The sequence below is a fragment of the Pleurodeles waltl genome, chromosome 4_1 (genome assembly GCF_031143425.1).
Source record: "Pleurodeles waltl isolate 20211129_DDA chromosome 4_1, aPleWal1.hap1.20221129, whole genome shotgun sequence".
Classification (NCBI taxonomy): domain Eukaryota; kingdom Metazoa; phylum Chordata; class Amphibia; order Caudata; family Salamandridae; genus Pleurodeles; species Pleurodeles waltl.
This window is the reverse complement of record NC_090442.1, coordinates 480,782,938-480,805,456: the sequence shown is the minus strand read 5'-3', so window position 1 is coordinate 480,805,456 and position 22,519 is coordinate 480,782,938. Positions and strand designations below refer to the sequence as shown.

At 45.1% G+C, this 22,519-nt stretch overlaps 1 protein-coding gene across 1 annotated transcript in view; it reads left to right on the top strand.

Moving 5' to 3' along the window:
- PTPRQ (protein tyrosine phosphatase receptor type Q) overlaps positions 1-19,150 on the top strand; it is a 1,423,303-nt gene extending 1,404,153 nt beyond the window's left edge. The window contains exons 62-63 of the mRNA XM_069227528.1: positions 16,699-16,825; positions 18,860-19,150. Of these exons, the coding sequence (XP_069083629.1) occupies positions 16,699-16,825; positions 18,860-18,897 (165 nt within the window). The 3' untranslated portion in view covers positions 18,898-19,150. The remainder of the gene's footprint in view (positions 1-16,698; positions 16,826-18,859) is intronic.
- The last annotated feature ends 3,369 nt before the right edge of the window (positions 19,151-22,519 follow it).

Here is a 22,519-nt window from a genome sequence, read left to right as displayed (position 1 = left end):
TCTCTCTCTTTTGTCTAGCACAAAGCAATTCTGTCACTTTCGGAAATTTCTTTAAATCGTCTAGTTGATAGATCTTTGGAAAAACTATTCCCAAATAACATGTCCCATACCATCCCTTTGGAAGCCGGTATTAAGCACTAAGTCCAAAAATATAATAGACCCCTGGGATCGCTTGATCCATTCCATTTAGCATGAACGTCCATTTATTCTGAAACAAAAACACATGCTTACACTCACTCGTTCCCACAAACACATTGTCATAGTATGACTTTGGTCGCGTAATGCAAAGCTTACCTACATGTTTCGCATCTAAAGCTAATTTCCCTTGTTCCCTAACCCCATTATTGCTATTACTAAGGAATGTTCGTTGCTGCAAGCCCTTTTCTAATTTCCCTTTTAAAACCCTCCTTCATTCTTCAGTGTGATCTAGAAAACTCTTTTCTACAGGTGTAAGCCAGCATGTCAAATTATTGCAGTGTGCATATGATGTGCTAATTGTCACTCTAGGCTCGAAGAAACCCTTAACCAACTTTATGGCATAATATTTAGCTACACTATTCAAATATTCTATGAGAGGCACATAATAAAACACTAAATCATAATAAAAATAAAAATATTGCACTTCTTCTTGATTATAAAAGCACGTTAGTAGCAGACTACAAGTAATCCTGTAGGTTAATGGCAAGCTGTGATAAGTAACTCCCTCTTGGACTAAAAGAGGAATTTGTGTACACACATAACAAGCCTTCGCATCCATAGTGTCAACATACTCACTTAACAAGCGATAGAAAACGTTAGTAGACAGCTCCCCTTTGTCATTACTCTCGCCATGCAAATACTTTGCATCCTGTTCAAACCTATCCCACGGTGTTAGTGTAGCAGTTTCAGAAACTGTAGCATTGTTAGCTTCACTCTCATCCCCCAGACGCATTTCCACAAATATAGCTATAATGAATATCACACATACAACAGCCAAAGCAACACCCAAATATTTACAACGCTTATTTCCCTCAATGTCATCTCCTGACCTGGGCATAATCTGTAAAGAATCAGAAAGTAAAACACTATAAATGTAAACAGTTAATTTGAGGATGGTTAATAACTCTCCTTTTCCCCGCAAAGCTAAGCAAAGTGTTTCTCCAGCAAATATTTACAGCGTTCTCATTCACTCTCGGGTCTTTGTCGAATCAGGTTAGCAGCTTGTGACAATCGGTTTTCAAAGTCAATTCAGGTTAACAGTGACACATCAGGTAATTTTTCCTTAGTCTCTTTTCTCAGGTTTCCCTTTATTCGATTTCAGCTTAACACAGTCTCTTTATTTGTGGGCAACTTCAAGTACCATAATATTGACCTGGAACTTCATGATCAAAACAGAACGCCAAGAACTCTTGCTGCCATTCAGCTGACGTTGCGTAAGCCCATTCAGGACCTGCGTATCTTCTGTTTGCTATTCTCTTTCTTTTCAATTTGCGGTCACCCTGCAATTCTCCTTCACTCAGATCTTCTTTCCTTGTGGTATCGAGCTCTTCCTCTATTGTTTCAATAATGACCACTTTCACTTTCTCAGTTTGCGATACTGGCCACTTATCTCCCTTCAGTCTTTATACTGTTTGGTTTTTCAGGTTGCTGTTCACTGCCCTCCTCTTGTGCCATGGTTTTTTTCTCTTGTCTGCTCTGCAAGTGGCTCAGGAGGAGTCTGAACACTTCGATTTCCTTCTGTCTCAACTCCTTCGCCTTCTGGGTCTGTCAAGGGTTCAACTTCAAACCTGTATCCGTCTGCTTCTGGGAGAACCTCTCTTTGTGTTGGTCCTCCTGGTGCCTCAGTTGAGATAGGCTCACAGTCACCCTTCTGGATTTTGTTTGCTGTTTGAGTGACCAATCCGTCCTCAACGGGCTCTCCTTCAGTCTCAGTTCCCCTTTGATTACTCTCCGGCACTGAGACTTCCTTTTCTGTAGTTGTTATTTTCGACAACTCAAATTCCTCATCAGTTGGACACGTCACCTTCTTTGTGTGACTGGCATGGATCCAGTTTGGAATTCCTGCACATTTCACAGCAGTAGTAGTTGTTAAAATCACTTGATACAGCCCCTTCCAACGTGGCTCCAAACAAAACTTCCACACGGGTTTCTTGACAACAACCCAGTCACCGGCTTTCAGATTGCGACCTGAATCATTTATCGGTGGCAGTGTGGTTGCCTCCACCTGGTGAGAGAAAGAGCGGACCACATCAGCCAGACCCTTGCAGTAGTCTAACACCATATCATCCGTGATATTCACAAGAGCATTCGCAGGCACTGCGGGCAGTCTCATAGCTCGACCCATAAGAATTTCATGAGGAGACAGTCCTGTTTTCTTGTTGGACGTATTTCTCATTGACATTAACACTAAGGGCAATGCATCTGGCCATTTCAATTAGCTGCGCACATTTTCGCCATTCGCGACTTTCAAGGTACCATTCATCTGTTCTACCAGTCCTGAGGCTTCGGGACGGTAGCTGCAATGCAACTTCTGTTCAATGTTCAGTGCGGCACACAAGAGCTTAACCACCTCTTTGTTGAAGTGACTTCCTCTATCTGATTCTAAAGAGATCGGGAATCCGAAGCGTGGTATCAACTCCATAAGCAGCAACTTCGCTACTGTGAGACTGTCATTCCTACGTGTAGGGTAAGCTTCAATCCAATGACTAAAGATGCACACAATCACCAACACGTACCTCAGACCTCCACACACAGGCATCTCGATAAAATCCATCTGCATCCTGCTAAATGGACCTCCTGCTCTCCCAATGTGGCTCAAATTCACCACGGTCCCTTTCCCCGCATTCATCTGCTGACAGATGATGCACCTCTGACAGAGTACTTCTGCAGCTTGTCTGAACTTCGGATTGAACCAATCGATTTTGAACAACCTGATCACAGCATCTCTCCCAATATGTGCTTGACCATGGTAAAACCTTGCAAACTGTGACAAGAGACTGTTTGGCAAAACCATTTTCCTTCATCTGAAACCCACAAATCATCAGGTCTTTGTACATATTGCATTTTAAGCCAAGAACGTTTCTCTTCTCTGCTGGCACGTCCCTGCAACAATTTTAGTTCTTCCATTGTGTCAACCACCCTCAATGCATAACCTGTGCATGTCTCATTCTCAGTTCCAGGTAACAATTCCCACTGGTCCTTGAACGATATACAGTTCAATGCACAAAACCTTGCGACTTGATCTGCATATACGTTCCCCATTGACACAAAGTCTTGTGATTTCACATGAGCATTGCATTTCACCACGGCAATTTCAAGAGGTAACTGAATCGCGTGCAACAACTCCTTATTCTTTCAACATCTTTCACTGGAGAACCAGAAGAGGCCATGAAACCCCTCTGTGACCATAGCTGGCCAAAATCATGGACAATTCCAAATTCGTATCTGCTGTCAGTATAGATAGCGACTTTCAATTTCTCAGCGGCATGGCATGCCCTAGTAAGAGCAACCAATTCAGCCACTTGAGCAGAGTATACTCTTTCGAGCCACGATGCTTCTAGGATACCAGTGATTGTACACACAGCGTATCCGGCTCTCATTACTCCTACTGAGTCTCTCAGGCAGGAACCATCAACAAAAATAATGTAACCATTCTCCTCCAATTGGGTATCTTTAATGTCAGGTCTCGGTTTAGTGCACAGTTCTGTTACCTCAAGACAATCATGTTCTACTTCCTCGGCATCATCAACAGCAGTATTCTCATTAGGAAGCAACGTTGCCGGGTTCAATACAGTACATCGTTTCAAAGACACGTTAGGTGACCCTAATATAATCGTCTCATATTTAGTCAATCTAGCGTTTGTCATATGCTGAGTCTTAGTTCGGGTGAGTAGTATCTCGACTGAGAGTGGGACCATTACTATTAACGGATGTCCCTTCACTATGCCTTCACACTGTGTAAGGCTTTGACAACTGCTGAAACTGCACGCAGACAACCTGGTAAGGCCGCTGCAACTGGGTCCAAAGTAGCCGAAAAATATCCTACTGGACGGTTTGCCACCCCATGGACCTGTGTCAAGACAGACAAAGAACAAGCATCACGTTTATGACAAAACAGAACAAAAGGCTTTGTGTAGTCAGGCATACCTAAAGCTGGAGCCCTGCACATGCACTCCCTCAGCTCAATGAATGCCCTCATCTCTTTCTCGGACATAGTTAGGGTATCCGGACCATCCTTAACCTCCTTAACAGTCAACCTCACCAAGGGCTTAGAGATAATTGAGAAGTTCGGAATCCACTGGCGACAGTAGCCCACCATTCCCAAAAACATCCTAACGTCTCTCTTGGATGTCGGGGGATTCATCTGTAATATTGCTGTTATTCTTTCTTTGGATATTCTCCTTGACCCTTTCTCAATCAGGTAGCCTAAGTACTTCACCTCTTTCTGACAGTACTGCTACTTCTTTGGGGACACCTTATGTCCGTGCTTTCCCAAATGATTCAGTAAGGCAATAGTGTCATTCCTGCAGTCATCTTTCGTTTTGGACGCAATCAACAAGTCATCAATGTACTGCACTAAAGTCGAATTAAAAGGCAGTTCCAATGATTCCAAATCCTTCTTCAATATCTGATTGAAGATGGAAGGCGATTCTGAAAATCCTTGAGGAATTCGACACCAACTGTAAACCTTGTCCAAGAATTTGAAACTGAAGAGAAATTGGCTATCCTCATGAAGAGGCACTGAAAAGAATGCTTGAGACAAGTCTACGACCGTGAACCACTCTGCATCACATGGAACCTGGAACATGATCACGGCTGGATTTGGCACTATAGGGCAACACTTCACCACTATCTCATTGATCTTTCTCAGATCCTGGACAATTCGGACCTTTCCACAAGGCTTTCTCAGACCCATTATTGGTGAATTACATGGGCTGCTCATCACCTCTTTTAGGACCCCTTGCTTCACAAAGTCTGCAATAATCTGCGTCACCTGTATAAGGACATCTTGTGCCATGTGGTACTGTGGTACCTGTGGAAACACGGCATTTGGTTTCACATCTACTTTGACTGGTTCTACTCCTTTTATCAATCCTACTTCCTTTCCTGTCAAGTCCCACACTTTCTCTGTCACTGTTCCCTGTAACTCTGTTGGCAAATTGGTCACTGTGAACATCGGGAAGAAGCTTATCAAAGGGTACTCCTCATCTGTGGTCTCCGTTTCTGGTTCCGAGATCTGACCATCATCCCCTTCATCATCACTGTTTGTATGCACCTCAATTCCTTCATTGGAACAGGTGATTGAACACCTCGTCTTACACAGCAAGTCTCTCCCCAGCAGGGACACGGGACTTGAGTCACAGCATACAAACCTGTGCAATCCCTGAAAGGTACCAATCTCAACCTGGACCGGATCTGTAATCGTGTTAGTCAGGAGCCGGTTAGCTACTCCTACCACCTTTATCGTACGCCCCGAAAGAGGCAATTTCGGAACCTCTGCACTTCTGACTGTAGAGCGTGTAGCTCCTGTATCAACCAAGAATGAAACCTTGTGACCCATCACCTTCCCCTGCACATAGGGTCCCCTCTGGTCTACTTCTAGGGACGCTGCAAGCCTGCACTCCTCACTATCTGAACAATCATCCGATCATTCATCGTTTATTCCATTTTCACCACGTAATGGGAACTGTTGTACTGTATTATTTTGACTCAGTGTTTGACCTGTGACCTGTTGAGGACGCATCACCTGTTGCTGTCCCATCGAAGCTAAAGGCAACTGCATTTGCTGTCTAGGTACCTAGAGAATCTGCTGTTGCACTTGCTGCATCTGCGCTGGTTGGACATGTGGCATTTGCATCTGCTGCATGGGCTGGAGACCCTGCATCTGAACCATGTTATTCTGGAAGTTCGGATTTGGACCCCTCATTCTTAGACCCCCTACATTTTGAAATGCACCGACATCATTGCTTTGTTGAACAACACCATCCCGCACCATCATCGGACATTCCAGCTTTTAATATCACACGCCCCCGCACGCATGGCATGGTGACATCTTTTTCATCCCTTGCACATCATTTTGAACCACAACCGTATTTAAATCTGGACCGCGGTTCACAAAACCTCCTCGACCTTGGCCTCTCGGTTGCATCTGAAACATCCCGATCCCTTGCGGTTGCTGTACCATCTGTTGCACTCCATTTCCCTGCATCCCTGCTTGAGCTGCCTTAATTTGCATTACCATCACCTTCTCCTTCAGCTTTCTTTACTTCAATTCAGTCTCATCACTGCATTATTTCGCATACTGCAACACCTCAGCGATCGGTTTCGCTTGCCAACAGATCAAGTGATTCTTAATCATCTGGCTAATCCCTGGCCTCAGTCCTTCAACAAACCTGAAAACAAGGTGATTCATGTCTTTCGGTTCTATGACCTCTGTACCTCTGTAGTGCTTGAACGCCTTCAACAACCTTTCATAGCAAGCATGTATCGACTCTTTGCCTTCCTGTGCCGTTCGATCCATTTTCTGCCAATCAATATTCTGCGGCGATACCTTCTGCTTCAAGGACTCAATCACCTTGTAGTAGTATTTCATCACCTCTGGAGACGGTGCTCTTGTAGCTCTGTCCCTTGCCGGTTCCACTGTTGGCCAATCCACACTTCTCTTGCACTCAAGCCACAAATCAGCTGGAACTATAATCTCAAACAGGGTGTTAAAATCTTCCCAAAAACACTTCGCAAGCTTCACAAACCTGTCTGTCTGCTGATACCATTCTATTGGCTTTTCCCTCAACCTGGGGTAGTCATTTGTGAAGGATAGGATGTCACCTCTAGACCACTGTACATGAACCAGAACCACTCCAGCTGTCTCTCTCATCTGTAAATCTTTTTATTGTTTCCGTGTCTGGCACAGCTTTCGCCTGCTGCGGCTCCAGGCAATCACTTTTCCTCTGATCTCTCTTCTTCCCCCATCTGCCTTCCCACTTCTCTAATGCTCCCCAAACGTGAGCACTCTGCAGTATCTCTTTAAGGTGTGCCTTCATCCCAGTAGACCTCATGTGGTCAAAATCTTTAGGCTTAAAGTCTAACCTGTAGCTCCTCTTCAGATGCTTGGTATTGTCTAAGTCTATGCCACATTTGTCTGCCAAGTTCGCTAACCTCTGATGCACCTTACTCACTTTGGTTATTTTTGGGCACAGATACCTCAATTCTGCCTCAGTGTATGACTCCAATCTGTTCACCCCCATAGTTCCTTCAACTAGCTCAGCTGCTTCCACACCCAACCTCACAAAGTTCAAGTATTCCTCTCTCTCCGACCGCTCTGCTGTTGCAGGAGTAGTCTGTGGAGTGTTAAGTTTGTCTAACCATTCATTCAACTGTTGCGCAGTTAAACCTTGCAATGAGATATTTCCAGCTTGCACCATTGGCGGTTGCGGCGTATTCACACACAGTAACTGCGAGTCAATAGACCCAAACCTGTTTGTCTCATTGTCTCTAAAGGAACCCCAATCGGACTGAAGTCCAACAAGGGTCTAGATCTCTCTGCTATCTGTTCTCCCGGTGTCATTCCCTGTGAGCTTCCTGTGAACCCTCCTCTTATCACCTCTTGAGTCATTACCCCTTGGTCGCATACACTAGGCTTCGCCTGCGCATATAACGGTACTGGCGGACCAACAGTAATCGGCAAAGATATAGCAGCTGGTGCTTGTCCGTTTCCCAATCCCGGTGGAGCATTAACTCCCACAGCTTGGTTCATTATAGGTGCTGTAACTGACTGCAGTCCTGTGACCGACGTGTAATTCGGAACCATCTGTTGCTGCGGTTGGGGCAGCAAATGTGGAGTTGGTTCAATCTGCATTCATTTTGATCTCGTGTACACTGGATCAGGCGGCACCATCAGATTTGTGGTCGTCTCTAATACCGGGACATCAGGATAGAGCCTCTGAATTGGTGGTGGCTGCAACTGTATCTGTGTCTCTGGTGCGGTGGATACACTAGCACCATTCTGTATCGGAGCTGATGTGGTAACATTATTTGCCTGTACTGCATTTGTGGTCCCCTGATTTTGTGTAGAATTTACAGTACCTGCACTGGTACTCGGTCTGTTGTCATTTATGGCATATGGTGGCAGTCGATCATGCAATAACTGATTAAGAAACTCATCATCATCTGAATCGTCCCATCTGCCCAAGACTTCTGAGTCTCCTTTTGCTTGCTAGAGCCCTTGTCTGTTTTAAAAGTGGCTTTTCTTCCCTGTGTTTCGGCTTCTTGAGTTATTGCCGGAAACATCCTAACTCTGTCTATTATCTCCCCTCTCCACATCCTGGTCTCACTATCCCATCTAGCCTCTGCTAGTTTCTTTTCTGCTTTCCTCATTCTCCTCTCAAATTTCTGCTGTCTCTGTCGTATGGCCATTAATTCGCAAATCGCTAACGCCTTAAACTGAGCTGGTCTCGGAGGCGGCTTCTGCTCATTTAGCGCTTTCCGCAAATTCTCTAGGACCCCTATGTTAAAGGTTCCATTCTCTGGAAACGCCAAACACCCATCTTTCTCTGTTAATTTGCACCAATGCTTTAGCCAAAGACATGGCTCAACTCCCTTCTCCTCCATTACGGCATAAGCCGGAGTATCCTCTGGCGGTGTAGGATCCCCCACACTCGCGGTAATATATGTGTCTCCCCTCAAAGCACTCTTTAACGCCTTGAAAACTTCATTTTTGCATTCTTTTATTTTGTTTAGAATCTAATCAGGAAGTGACTTTAGTTCCCAGAACACTCTTCGCCTACCTTCTCAACCAATTGCCTCTCACGGACGGCTGCCAATCCGTGCGCGACCCTTCTCGGCAACTGACCTATCCCAGCGCCCCAATGACGTCACATTCACACACACTGCGGCTGACAAAATCTTGCGGCTTGTCCTTCTCACACTGGATCCACACAAAACTAATGCAATATAATGCGAGCACCTTAACAACAAAAACCCAAATTTGCCGGTTTACTACAGGAAGGGTAACACAATCGCTTCAGAACTTTACAGACATTTCACTTGAAGCCTCAGCCGCTACTCTCTCCTTCTCAGATCCTGCACTCACAAGCAAAATTTTACCCGCAAATTTTACTCTCGACTTGTCAATGGTTCGTCCTAGTGCACTTTAGGACATGCCAAATCTCCATCGAAGGTTTCACTCACACACTTTGACTCAAACTTGACTCGTCAACCACACCCGATTGACCTATTAAACCGCACAAATTACAACATAAACCAAGTGTCTCATACACTTATCAATATACTCCGGATTCTTAGACCACGCCGGGTCCGTACATCACCAACAACCAGGTGGATAAATTTTTTAGCACAAATCGCCACACTCAAAGCACATTAATACATTTTCTACTCAACCTCATTAGGCATTCATTTGTAAACATTTCATGTTAATTTTGATTACAAAAACTACACTCCAATACATTTGTCAGTCAAACAGATGCTCTGGGCCTCACAGAACCTTTCTTCTTGTTTACCTCTAAGTGTTCTTAGAATGTGTTACACCTTTTTTCGGAGAAGTTCACAAGGCTTCAGACAAGATAATCTCATCAAATATCTAGGCAATGCAATCCAGAGTCAGCATCCACACTAGCCGCATTAAAATCAATTTTTCATGTCACTGCACATCTCACAGCAGAGTGGAAATGATTCATTCACATCTCAATTATCCAATAAGAGCTACATTGGCTTCCTCGCAAGACTAGAATAAAGGTTAAATCATGCTGCCTAACTTACAAGACACTCTGCCCTTGCAATCCTACACACTTAGGCAATACCTAGGCAATCTACTGTTTGTCTCTGAAGGTTCACAACAATCCAGAAGAAAAAAAAATCTCTCTACTTGCAAATAACAAAATTAAATCTAGCACTTAAACAGTCTTTTTTCAGCTCAGCTGCAAGCACCTACAACCCCCTACCCTCACATCTGAGATTAGCAGCTGATGTCTTATCTTCCAGAAAATGTCTGAAATAAATCAGTGTGGACTCTATTTCGAGAGATTCAAACTATAACAACACAAATTCTCTGGGGAATAATTAAGATATTATACTGAAATCATGATATATCCTGATCACGGTATCCAGTCGTCATTGATACATGGTTGAGATCACGGTCCTCCATACTTTTATCTGCTTTTTCTCCCTTTACCCTTTCTTTCTCCCAGGGCTTTGAAAGTTCCACTGTCACTTAAATTGTCATGATGTACTCTGTTAATTGTTGTTGATGTACTCTTTTTATTATTTACTGCAGAGACCTTGAATGCCTTTTGGAGACCTGTGGCTACACAAAACTAGTAAACAAATAAGCATCTTCTCCCAGATTCAGGGCATAATGTTACATGATATGCGATGTTTCTAATGTGCTTCCTGTAGCTCTGAGACTGATTGAATGTGCTGGGGATAGGAGAAGTGTAAAGGAGTGGGGTCATCTTAGGCACTGTAATTCATACATGAGCTTTCTCTTAGCTACATTACAATGTGCAAGACTTGCCTAATGCCAAAGGTTGATTTTCGGAGGAGAATGTTCCGAAGCATGTAGCATTATTGTTTAGCAGCCAGATGGCCTCAGGATCTGAGGATTTGGCCCACATTATGTGATCTAATTACTCCACCCTTGGCAAACCTCCTCCACCCTGGCACCGTGTCATAGAATGTCAAGTTGAGAGGCTCCTCCACTCCCCACTACAATGCCCATTATTCACCACAAGTGATATGTCCTGACTGTTTTAGAAGACTGCTTTTTGGCAGTCCAGGAAAACTTTAAATCTCCCTGAATGGCCCATCAATGTAAGTACAGGATCATGTGGAGCTGTTGTAGTTGTGTATGTAAAACCTCTGAACTCCGTACCTCATCCATGCAGTTCTAGTGCAGAAAAAAGTTATCTCAATTAAAAACCACCAGGAAGATTCAAGAATGTCTCTCTAGTATCCAACATCTTTAGAGAGCAATGGAATTGTTCAACAGTGCATTCCTTAACCCTATCTAGCCACTAATCATTTACCCATCCGACCTGAGTCAATCAATCAATAACTGATTTGTAGAGTGCGGCTAATCACCCATAGGGTCTCAAGGCACTCAATGTGGGCATGCTGCTCAGTCGAAGAGCCAGGTCTTGAGGTCCTTCCTGAACTGCTTTGGTGATGCAATCTGCCTGAGCTTCAGAAGTAGCGCGTTCCATGTCCGGCTGCTAGGTAGGAGAAGGTTCTTCCTCCTGCTGTACTTTTCCAGATCTTGGGGGCGGCTGCAAGGGTGAGCTGGGAGGAACGGATACGTCTGTTGGGTACGTAGAAGGTGAGGCGGTCGTTGAGGTGTGCCGATCCTATGTTTTTTAGTGGCTTGTAGGTGTGGATTAGGAGTTTGTATTTGATGCGCTTGTTGACTGGGATCCAGTGTAGGTCTCTGAGGTGGGAGGAGATGTTGCTGTGTCGGAGGATGTCCAAGATGAGTCTGGCTTCTGCATTCTGGATTCTTTGTAGTCTTGATTGAAGTTTCTTGGTAATGCCAGCATAGAGTGCATTGCCGTAGTCCAGTTTGCTAGTGATGAGTGGGTGGGTGACTGTCTTCCTTGTGTTGGGGGAAGCCACTTGAAAATCTTCTGCAGGAGTCAGAGGGTGTGAAAGCATGACGAGGAGACGTGTTGACTTGGTGGGTCATCAATAGAGAGGATTCCAGGATGATGTCCAGGTTGTGCGCATGGTCTGTGGGGATGGGGGAGTTACCCAGAGCGGTGGCTCTCCTGAAGTCGTTCCAGCCAGAAGGGGGGAGCCGATCACGAGGATCTCTGTCTTGTCCGAGTTGAGCTTGAGGCAGCTGGCCTCCATCCAGGCAGCGACTGCTCTCATCCTGTTGTGGACATTCCTCTGGCCTTGAGCAGAGTCCTTGGACAGGGAGAGGATCAGTTGGGTGTTGTTGGCGTAGGAGACTATGTTTAGCCCGTTTTGTTTGGTGATCTTGGCCAGCGGGGTCTCTGTATTCTTCCGGTGAGAAAGGGCCTGATCCAATCCAGGACTTTGTCTAGGATGCCAGCATCGTGGAGTCTGTCACTGAGGGTGGAGTGGGAGACGAGTCAAATGTGGAAGAGAGGTCGAGGAAGATAAGTACGTTGGTGCCTCCATGGTCCAATATGATGCGTATGTCGTCAGTGGCTGCTAAGAGTGCGGTTTCAGTGCTGTGGTTGCTTCTGAATCTGGACTGGGATGGGTCTAGGATACAGTGTGTCTCAGGAATTCGGTGAGTTCCTGGTTGACGGCCTTCTCCGTTACCTTGGCTGGGAAAGGGAGCAGAGAGATGAGTCTGTAGTTCTTCAGCTCCCTAAGGTCAGCGGTGGGTTGCTTGAATAGTGTGCTGATTTTGGCGTGCTTCCAGTCTGAGGGGAATGTGGTGGTCTCGAAGTATTGGTTGATGGTTCAGCAGAGCTCTGGTCCTATGGTAGTGCTGGCCAGGTTGAGGATGTGATGAGTTCATGGATCTGAGGGTGCTCCATAGTTGATGGAGTTCATTAGTCTTTGGGTGCCCTCATGGTGATGGGGGTCCAGGAGTTCAATATCTGGTGAGGTGCTAGGTCCATGGTGGTGAGAGGTGCTGGTGGGATTTGGTTCCTGAAATCTTCGTAGATGTCCTGGATCTTATGGTGAAAGAAGGTGGCAAGGTCCGTGCAGAGGTCTTGGGAGGGGAGGGATGGATGAGGTGTTTGTCCTGGGCTTTGTGAACTCTTTGACGATGGCGAAGAGCTCTTTGCTGTTGTGAGCGCTGGTGTTGAGGCGTGCTTGAAAGGCTGCTTTTTTGGCAGCTCTGATGTTCTGGTGGTGTGAGGTGACTGCACTTTTGTAGGCTATGCGGTCTTCGGTTGATATGCAGATCCTCCATTTACGTTCCAGTTGTCTGCAGGAGCACTTCAATTCCTGTAGGTCTGTCATAAACTACTTGGGTGTTTTGCTCTGTTGATTCCCTGCTGTTTCCCTTAGGGGGGCTACATTGTCGGTGCAATTTGATAGCCAGCAGTGTAGGTTGCTTGTGGCTTCATTTGCGTCCCCTGTGTCCGGGGGGTGGGAGTGGTTGAGAGCGTTGGTGAGTTGTGCTTCCGTGACTTTACCCCAGCGTCTGCTGGATGAATGGGGGTGTAGTGGCTTGCTGTGTTCTTTGTGTAGATGCACTTGTGGTCGGTCCAATAGTGTTCGGAGGTGTGGGAGATGGTGAGGCTGTCCCCTGCTGAGAAAATGAGGTGGAGAGTGTGTCCCACTCTGTGGGTGGGAGCATTGACGAGTTGTTTGAGGCCAAGAGTTGTGAGGTTGTCCACGAGGTTTTAGGTGTTGGGGTCATCTTGGGTATCAAGGTCGAAGTTGAGGTCGGCAAGTAGGATGTAGTCAGAGGAGGTGAGCACTTGGGGGGCGACAAGGTCGACAATGTCTTCGCAGAACTGGGGTCTGGGCCCGGATGGCCTGTAGATGAGGATGCCACGTAGGGAGGTGTTTGGGTTGGTCTGGATCTGGAAATGTAGGTACTCGTGAGTTGACTGAGACTGCGACTTGATGGTGGTAGTCAGGCAGAGGTTGTTGTTGTAGATTATGGCAATGCCTCCTCCAGGACGGTTGGCACTGTCCTTGTGGATGATTTTGTAGTTGTCCGGGATGGCCGTGGCGATGTCTGGGGCAGCGGTGGGGTGATCCAAGTCTCTGTGAAGAAGGCGATGTTCGGACTGTTGAGTTGAGGAAGTCCCAGACTTCTATGGCGTGCTTGACGAGGGAGCATGTGTTGAGGAGAATGCACTTGAGGTGGCTGTCCGTGCTTGGTGTGGGATCATGAGGTGGTCCTTGGAGGGTGCTGGAGCAGGCACGGCAAGAAAAAGGTCCATGGGTGTTCTTGGGGGTTGGCTTAGTGGCAGGCTGATGATCTTCCCGGGTTGAGGGTGCATAGAATGCTAGCGTTAAACTGGCAGATGGAGTGAGAGCCAGGGTCCGCAGCGCTGGGCACGGTCCAGGTGCGGACGGGCACAGACGGACTTGCCTCTGATTCACCAGTGGTGCGCCCGCTGCACGCAGCCTCCATTGAGAAGGGGAGGGTTGTGGGGGGTCTGGTCAGGCAGGAGGGCAGGAATAGCGCTTCACAAGGGGGGTGGGGCTGCAAGGCAGCAGCAGCATGTGGGAAAACATGGGAGAGGAGAGAAAGACAAGGGGAAAAACATTATGAAGACAGAAATAAGAACAGAAATAAAAGCAGAAGTAAAGGCAGAAGTAAATGACAGGAGTAAAGAGAGACAGAGATACTTACATGCTGATGGCCACTAGGCCACCAGGGATGAGGCGGAGGTGGGAGCCTACGGGTGGAGGTGGGCCTCGAACTGAGAGTCCAGCAGGTTCTCAGTTCTCCCAAAGCTGAGGCAGCAGCTGCAGGAGGAGCTGCAGTGGGAGGGCAACAGATGCTGACCAGGAACTACTGCCTGAAAAACAGAGTGAGAGAAATAATATTGAAGGTCCCTCACTTTCTTTCTTGAAACTCAAACTGCCACCTGAATTGACATGACACTGGGATAGAAGAAAAAGGATGGACACTTATTATTCTGACTTCAGTTGCCTCAATATGGACACAAATGGCCAGGTCCACAAAACTTTTTCCATGAGTATGTATGACATACTCTATGAAACTCTGAAGTAACTTAGAACTAGTGCACTATAACTCTCGCAAAAATCAGGTCTACTGAGTGTTAATGCCTTTAATCCATTATTCTAGGAAGGAAAATGGTTGTGAGGTGTAGGAGAAATAAGGCTCTGTCTGCATACTGGCAATCATTGTGTAAACATCATTTAGGATCCAGAGACCTAATAAAACTCTGGATTATAGACATACATATGTGAAATCAACTGTAAACATAGGCCACTCAGGAAATTCATAAATATGTGTTAATAAAATGAACAAACTTTTGTCACCACATCTCACAGAAAGTGCCACTGAGGAAACCCATTGTATGCTTTTCCATTGTAACAAAAGCTGAGGTTCCTTCATTTAAGTGTTGTTAGAATAACTCAGAAGACTTTTCTAAAAAAATAGAGGAGAGTTACGTTAGTGGTAAGCACGCAAAAATTGATGTGAGGATTTCTTGCACTTTATCTATCCATTGGCAATTGATTGACAGCCCAGTCTAAACTGCCAGACCAGATCATCCCTAAAACCAGAACACAAGCAACCCAAGACCTGTCTGGCCCTGATTGAGGCTTGTCAGTCGGGTGTATCTTGTTTCCAGTGGCACAGTGACCAAGGGATTCACATCTGGTACAACCTTGCCCATTAGGGTGATTCATCAAACACACAAAAAATGACAGGAGGAATGCTGACACTTTGTCCAACCACTGGCAAATGCTCAGGGTAGCATTCAAACCCATCATTCTTTGACTACAATGCCACCTTCGTTTGGGTGTAGCCAGATGTAAATCCGTCTTGAATCTGCTTCAATAAGAACAGGCCAGCGCAAACTGCCAGCTCAGGTCCTCCTTTCACTGGAACACAAGTAACCCTGATTTGGGCTCATCAGTCAGTTGTAGTTTGGTTCCAGTCACACAGTGAGCATAGGACCTACATCAGAGCAGTACATCCAACACACAAAAAGTGACAGGAAGGAAGCTTGCACTTTGTCTAACCAATGGCAATCGCTTTGGGGCAAATTCCAACCCTTCGCTCTTTTGCCTACCATGCCTCTCCGGTTTGGAACGGGCCATATGCAAATAGGTCTTGACCCTGCTCCAATAGGAGCCATTAGAACCAGCCTACTGAAGAGCCCCAATCACTCAAAAACCAGTCTTGGGTTACATTTGTTCCGGTTCAGAGAGGACATGGATTTGCAGTTCTGGCTGGACTGGTCCTGGTGGAGCAGGGTCACACCTTATTTGCATATGGCTGTGTCCAACTGAAGTGGCATGGTGGGCAAAAGAACAATGGGCTTATATTCTACATCTAGATATTTTTGTGGTTACACAAATTACACGCAGGGCTCCCATCACCTTTTGTATGCTTGATGGCATTGCATTTATGTTACTCTGATTCTGATTGGTGCTCCAATGTTCCTGTAAGTAGAGAGGACCCTTTATGGATTTAACTTTATTTTTTAGCACATTGATAGCTAACAATGGTTGAATTGATGTTCAGTGTTGAGAGGTTTTGGTGACTATGGGTCATTTAGAGTTTGTGGAACGGGAAAACTAATGTAAATTTGTTGGTTTCTTACTCTACCAGCTTGTGATTCCACCAACTCAAATAGAGGTGGAGAATTGTTTGTTTTCTGATGGTAGATCCCCTGCGAGTTCTGCAGTCTGAAACATTTGACCCCACGGCCAGTCAACCAGTTGGCTGCTGGTTCCTTTCGTAGGGGGTAACCACCATAGAAATGCTGGGCCTACGCAAGAGTTATAAGTGGAACACAAATGAAATGCATTCTCTAAACTCAACAAGAAGAAAAGATGAAGGGGAGAAGACTCAATGTAAAAACATGATTTAATGCAAAATGCATTCCAGGCTGTAAATACCACATTTGTGGTTAAGAAGGAATATCAAAGACAGGAAGAGGTCTGTTTTCCAGTACTTTATAGCGTAAGACAATCGATGCAAAATGCGTTGCCACTTTCCTTTTTTTCCTGCATGGACACAATGCATTGAAAATGTATTTACATGTCATTTCTGTTTACCACATGCAGGCACAGTATATTTTCTTGCACCAATGTGTGCTGGAACTTCTGACGACTAAGGGAAGCAGTCAGGCTGCCATCTGTTTTGTAAATTATTCAGCGCTGCAGAAAATGGACTCACTGGAAGCCATGGAAGGTAAGAAAATACAGACTGTTCCAAAGAGAGTTTTATGCTCCTAGCAGGTGCAAATAACAACATATTTGACTGATACTTAGAGTCTTCAAAGACTCATAACCTGCTGTTCCAACCGTATATATATTTAGCCAAAGGCAGCAGTTATTACAGAGCTAGAACAGAGCGGTTTTTAAAGTGATGCATATCCACGCTGGTTCTAAGCTTAGGGATATAGTGGAAGGAGAACGTTCAAAAAAGGCAATATACTACTGTTTTGGCATTATTCTATACAGGATGCACACAAAAGTGTGAGCAGATTCGTCTACAGAGTCCGAGAGAATATCCAAGAAAGCACGTTGTATGCACTGTTTGCAAACAAGAAAAACATTTGCCAGGCATTATAGTTTATAGATTCAAAAGGCTAATGGGTAATAGGGAAACAGGCCTGCAAGTTCTCGTTGGAGGGAGAGAAAGGATGGAAAGGGGATTTGTATTGGTGTTAAGACCCTGTACTCAATATTGACTCGTAGTTAGCTTGAGCGAATATCAGTTCTTCTCGCCCCACCAGTTTAATAAGTGCTTGATTCACCAACATGCAGTGGAAGTGGGGATCATACACTGTTTGACACCCCTATGCCATCACAGAGTTCAACCATTGCCCTAGCCTCTCACAAGGCAGTATTGATATCCCAAAGTAGCCCTGGCACTTTTGTCAGACCAGATCCTGGGTCGTAGGAGGAGGGGAGGCAGGGAGCAAGTACGAAGCACTCCTGCTTTTGTTACCTCGGGCCTATATTGAAGCACTGCTGCAAAACCGGTCCTCTACCACTGCAAAACCGACCCCCACCCTTACGGCCTCCCACGGAAATGCCCAGTGGCGGCTGGCAGCTTTAGGGGGGAGAGGGGTGGGCGGGAAGCACAAACACACTCATTCTTTCACACACAGACACGCACATCCATTAACAACACTCATAACATTCAAACATGCACACATGCACCAAACATTCCTTTTAAAACATCACACACACTCATTCTTTCACACACACGCACGCACAACCATTAACACTCATAACATTCAAACATGCATGCACGCACCAAACATTCATTTTAAAACATCACACGCACTCATTCTTTGACACACACACATGCACGCACATCCATTAACAACACTCATAACATTCAAACATACATGCACCGAACATTCATTTTAAAACATCACACACACACATACCGTCAGCCTCGAGGTCCCAGGAGGGTTGGGACTGCTGCCTTCCCTCATTGGCTGACCCAGGGAAGGCAGCAGTCCCAGCCTCGTCACAGAGTGGGATGGGGTCAGTGAGACTGCTGGCCCCACCCCACTCTGTGACGAAGTGTCACTGATTGACACTCGCCCTGGGCGCTTCAGGGCTTAAACCTGAAGCGCCCAGGTCGAAGTCAATGGGCCCGCCATGGCCAGTCTGGTCCTGGCCCCTCAGCAGCTGTGTACAGAGTGCGCTTCTAGGGAAAGAGCATGGAGAGTAAACCAGAGAGTCATTGAATTGAGGTCTATTGTCCAACTTAAAGATGATGGGCGTACCACGAGGTCATAACAAACATGTCCTCCATCACTTCAATACCTCTTTGTGATACATGAAGGAATCAGGTACACAGGAAACTATAATATTTCCCATCCATCACGACGAGTTGGTTGCCAAGAAATCCCTTTTGTCTAAAGAAAGCCACTACCCCCAATCCCTTGACTTGTTTCAGTATCCCCTGCATATGAATGCATTTTTGTCTTGCTGTTTTTCATGCATTACCATTGACATTGCGGGCTATGCGATACACAGAACTGTCCTTATTTATTGACTCCCATGAAGAGCCAAAAGTTTGAAGATGGTTTGTAAAACTACCTAATATAATGGGTTACCAATTGGTGTCAAGAGACTGATGTATAGGAAGCTTAAATGCAGTGTCCGAATTTCGATAATACTTTTCAAATCTCGTTTACAAAAAGTGCTCTGTCAGCTTTTGTTTGCAGTTTGTTTTAAGATAATGCATTTCTCTCCTTTTCAGGAGACGTCGAGCTGGAATGGGAGGAAACAACAATGTAAAGATAGGGCCCGTCTTCAGAACAACACAGTCTTCATAGCCTCAGGGGCCAAAAGTGATCCCTCTCAATTAAAATGAACTGAAAGAGGAAGAGAGAAAAGTAAAGAAAGAAGGAAGGAACTAGAGAAAAAAGAAGAGGCGAATGAAAGAAAATAGAAGAAAAATACAATCTTTTCTTGTGACAATTGCTGTGCCTTACTAAATGTGTTAAATTATTTTTGCGACTATCTCCTCAATAAATATATGTGATCTTTTTGCACAGTTGTGATAAATAAGACTATAACATATTTAAGTTAATCCGCTTTCCTTGAATTCATAGTGCTTGTTCTGTGTATATTGCTTAAATGAGAAGTCACAGGGCCAAATATTATTCAGGTTTTTCATGCCCCCAGTGTGGTTGTTTTGTTTTAGAGTTGCTTTGCTTTCAATTTCTAGGGTGAGAGGACATGATGTATGAATCGAGCGCTATCTGTAGTAGTCTCCATGTCAAGGTCACAGCATTTCAACAATGCACCAAATGGCTTTAAGCACAGCTGAACTCTATTCCAAAGCATACATTTAGAACTTACTAAAACGTTCACAAAAGGAAGTACCTGCACTGCAGACCAATTAATAATGTCACTTTGTATAACACTGAAAGTTCTTGAACCTACTTAGGTACCTGTTGTTGTTTACAAGTGCTGGGGCTGGATTACTGATCCTGAGCATGGCCCATGCTTGCATCAGTGCAACCCCCATCAGTCAGGAAGCACGAACAGTATGCCCTCACTGTGACACAACAACATAAAAGGTGTGCACTGAGTGCAGGATTTTCTCCATACGGTGGACAGAGAGTAGCCGTAAAACATCGAGCAGCAAATCAAACTGCTGCTTGGCGTTTCTCTGCTGGAGGCCCAACTCCACCTATTGGAGTGGCTCAGGCCCACTTCAAAGGCCAGAGTGAAAGGGACTCATACTGAGACACTAAGACCCATATTTATACATTGTTTAGCGCTGCATTTGCGCCACTTTTTGACGCAATTGTATTTTGTAAGTTTGCACCGCTTTTGCGTCAAACAATGACGCAAATGCAGTGCTAAAAAAGTATAAATATGGGCCTAAGATTTATGAAAAGTGGATCTGCACATAGTGCAGCGCCACTTTTCTTGTGCCCCTTAGCGCCCCACTAATGCCACCATGTGTGCGCGGTATTTAAAATACGGTGCACCAAGGCAGTAGTCAGGGGAACTTGCATAATAATTTGTGACTCTAGTCCAGCGCTTTGCAGGACTAGCATAAAAATTGTTGACGGTAATCATGCAAAGCACCCAGAGGCCCATTGAACACAATGGGAGCCTCATTTTGACTCCTGCACTTAGCAGGCGTTAAAAAATGCTGTTAAAAATGAGGCGAAGGAATCTCATAGATTCCTTTACACCATTTTTATGGCCACTCTAACGCCGGAAAGCCCCCTTGCATACATTTTACCAGGCGTAAGCACAATGTGGCACAAGGGGTTACAAAGTGGCACAATGCAAGCATTGCGCTACTTTGTAAATATGGTGCGCCGTTTTCGCCCTTCCAACGCCACATTAGCGTAAAAAAATGACGCTAATGTGGCATTGGAATGGCGATAGGCCACCATAAATCTGGGCCTAAGAGTGTGATCTGTGTTGTTAGTGTCTTTGCAGGTGCTCTCAGGGCTTATTTTGGAGATGGGCTTGGTATATAACGCTGTAAAGACATGCAGTCCAATACAATAGCCCCCACTCTAGGGGCCCCTGGGACCATTTGTGCCCTGTTGTGGTTCTCTCAAATTTTTGTAGTATGTTCTTGTACATGCTTGTTCAAATCATTCCAATACGTTTCTATCTTTAAAATTACACTCAAATTGATGTAATTTGTCAACCTTCCACTGTAAATTCATTCCTGTACACAATACTGCCTCTGCTCTTGCCATTCTAGAACAGTCAGGTCCATGTTAGATACCAATAAATGATACAACACTAAGCTTGTATCATTTGATGTTAGTCAGACCATGGCTGCATGTGATTTGTGCACCCCTTTCAGGAAAAGCAGGCAAAATTACAAACATTACACTAGAATTCAAGTTTTGAGCCTTAGTATCACGTTAATGAAAATGTGGATGCATTTAGGAGATCTGTATCTAAGGTGATCAGTCAAGGGATGGCTTTCTTTAAAAATAACACAAGAACAACCTCTTAACAAACATCTGTCAATGTCATGGCCACGCTGAATTGAGCGAAAAGTTATACTTTACTCAAGTGAAGGATGCAGTTGGTTGCACTGACATGCTTTAGTTTGGACTTTGACAAATGCCAGTGTGCATGCCGATAATCAAGAAGAGTGTGTGGAAGTGGTGGTTTTTCTCAGGGATGGGGCACATACATTCAAGTTACATGTTGCCTGTTACCTCATCTAACTCGATATTGAGTCAATGTTTTTCCTTATAGTATATGCGCTATGGATCTGAGGCTGCAGATGACATTTCACACTCAAGCACAGGTCGGGGGCACATTTTAAAAGATTTTGTCACTTGATGCAGCCAGTCAAACCTTTGTTTTTACAGGTAACACCCTGTGATGTTTGACTAACTGTAGATAAATGTCCATGTTCCTAATCTATTTAAAGGGCAAGGTGACGTTAGGAGAAGTTTTCATTCCTGAAAAGCAAAATAAATGATAGCAGTGCTGATAATAATATGTCTGTGGATCACACTATGGAAAATAGTGGTATCACCCACCCATTATTAGACACTGTGCCTGTTGGGTTGAAGGCAACCACCCAATGCATAGAGCATTCTGGTGAATGGTGGGGGTCAAGTGGTGGGAACCCTCACTGGCTATGGAGCCAATTTGCTCTATGATGTTTACTATACAAATGTGGCCCTCCCACTTCCATCACTAGTATGAATCCTGGATAGGCATTACTGATCCTGCAGCAAAAGTGTGCACACAGCCTAGGAACAGACCACAAATATTTGCATGCCTAAATCTGAACATTTTGTGCATGGTCACGAAACAGTCCCCCAGACACCTGCTGATAAGTTGGAAGGCTTGTTCTTCACAGAGGGGACAAATCCACCTTGCTGTCCGTTAGACTGCTTAACCCCTAGCGGAAATGGCATGCTGGATGGAAAAAAAGGCCACGCAGTCTCTCTCCCTGCTCTTCCTAACAGAGAGAGGGGTTGTTTTCTGCAATTATTCCACATCCTGGCATTAACCCCGTCACAGGTAATTATCAACTGGAAAGGTGGCGGGTAGTTTTTATTTATTGAGAACCCAGATGCCTTTTGACAAACAGAGCTGATGTGAGCTTTCCTTAAAGGAAGTTAGCAAACATAGGACCACATTCAAGAAAAGTGGCGCTGCACCCAGTGCAGCTCCAACTTTCTTGCTCCCCTTAGCTCCCCACTAACGCCACCATGTGTGCGCTGTATCTAAGATACCGCGCCATGGCGGTAGTCAGGGAACTAGCGTCATAATTTCTTAAACTAGCTCGGAGCTTTCCAGGATTAACATAAAAAATGTTTACGCTAATCCTGCAAAGCCCATTGAGGCACATTGTAAACAATGGTGTGCCTCCTTTCAACGCCTGCTCTGAGTAGGCGTTAGAAGTGTCGAG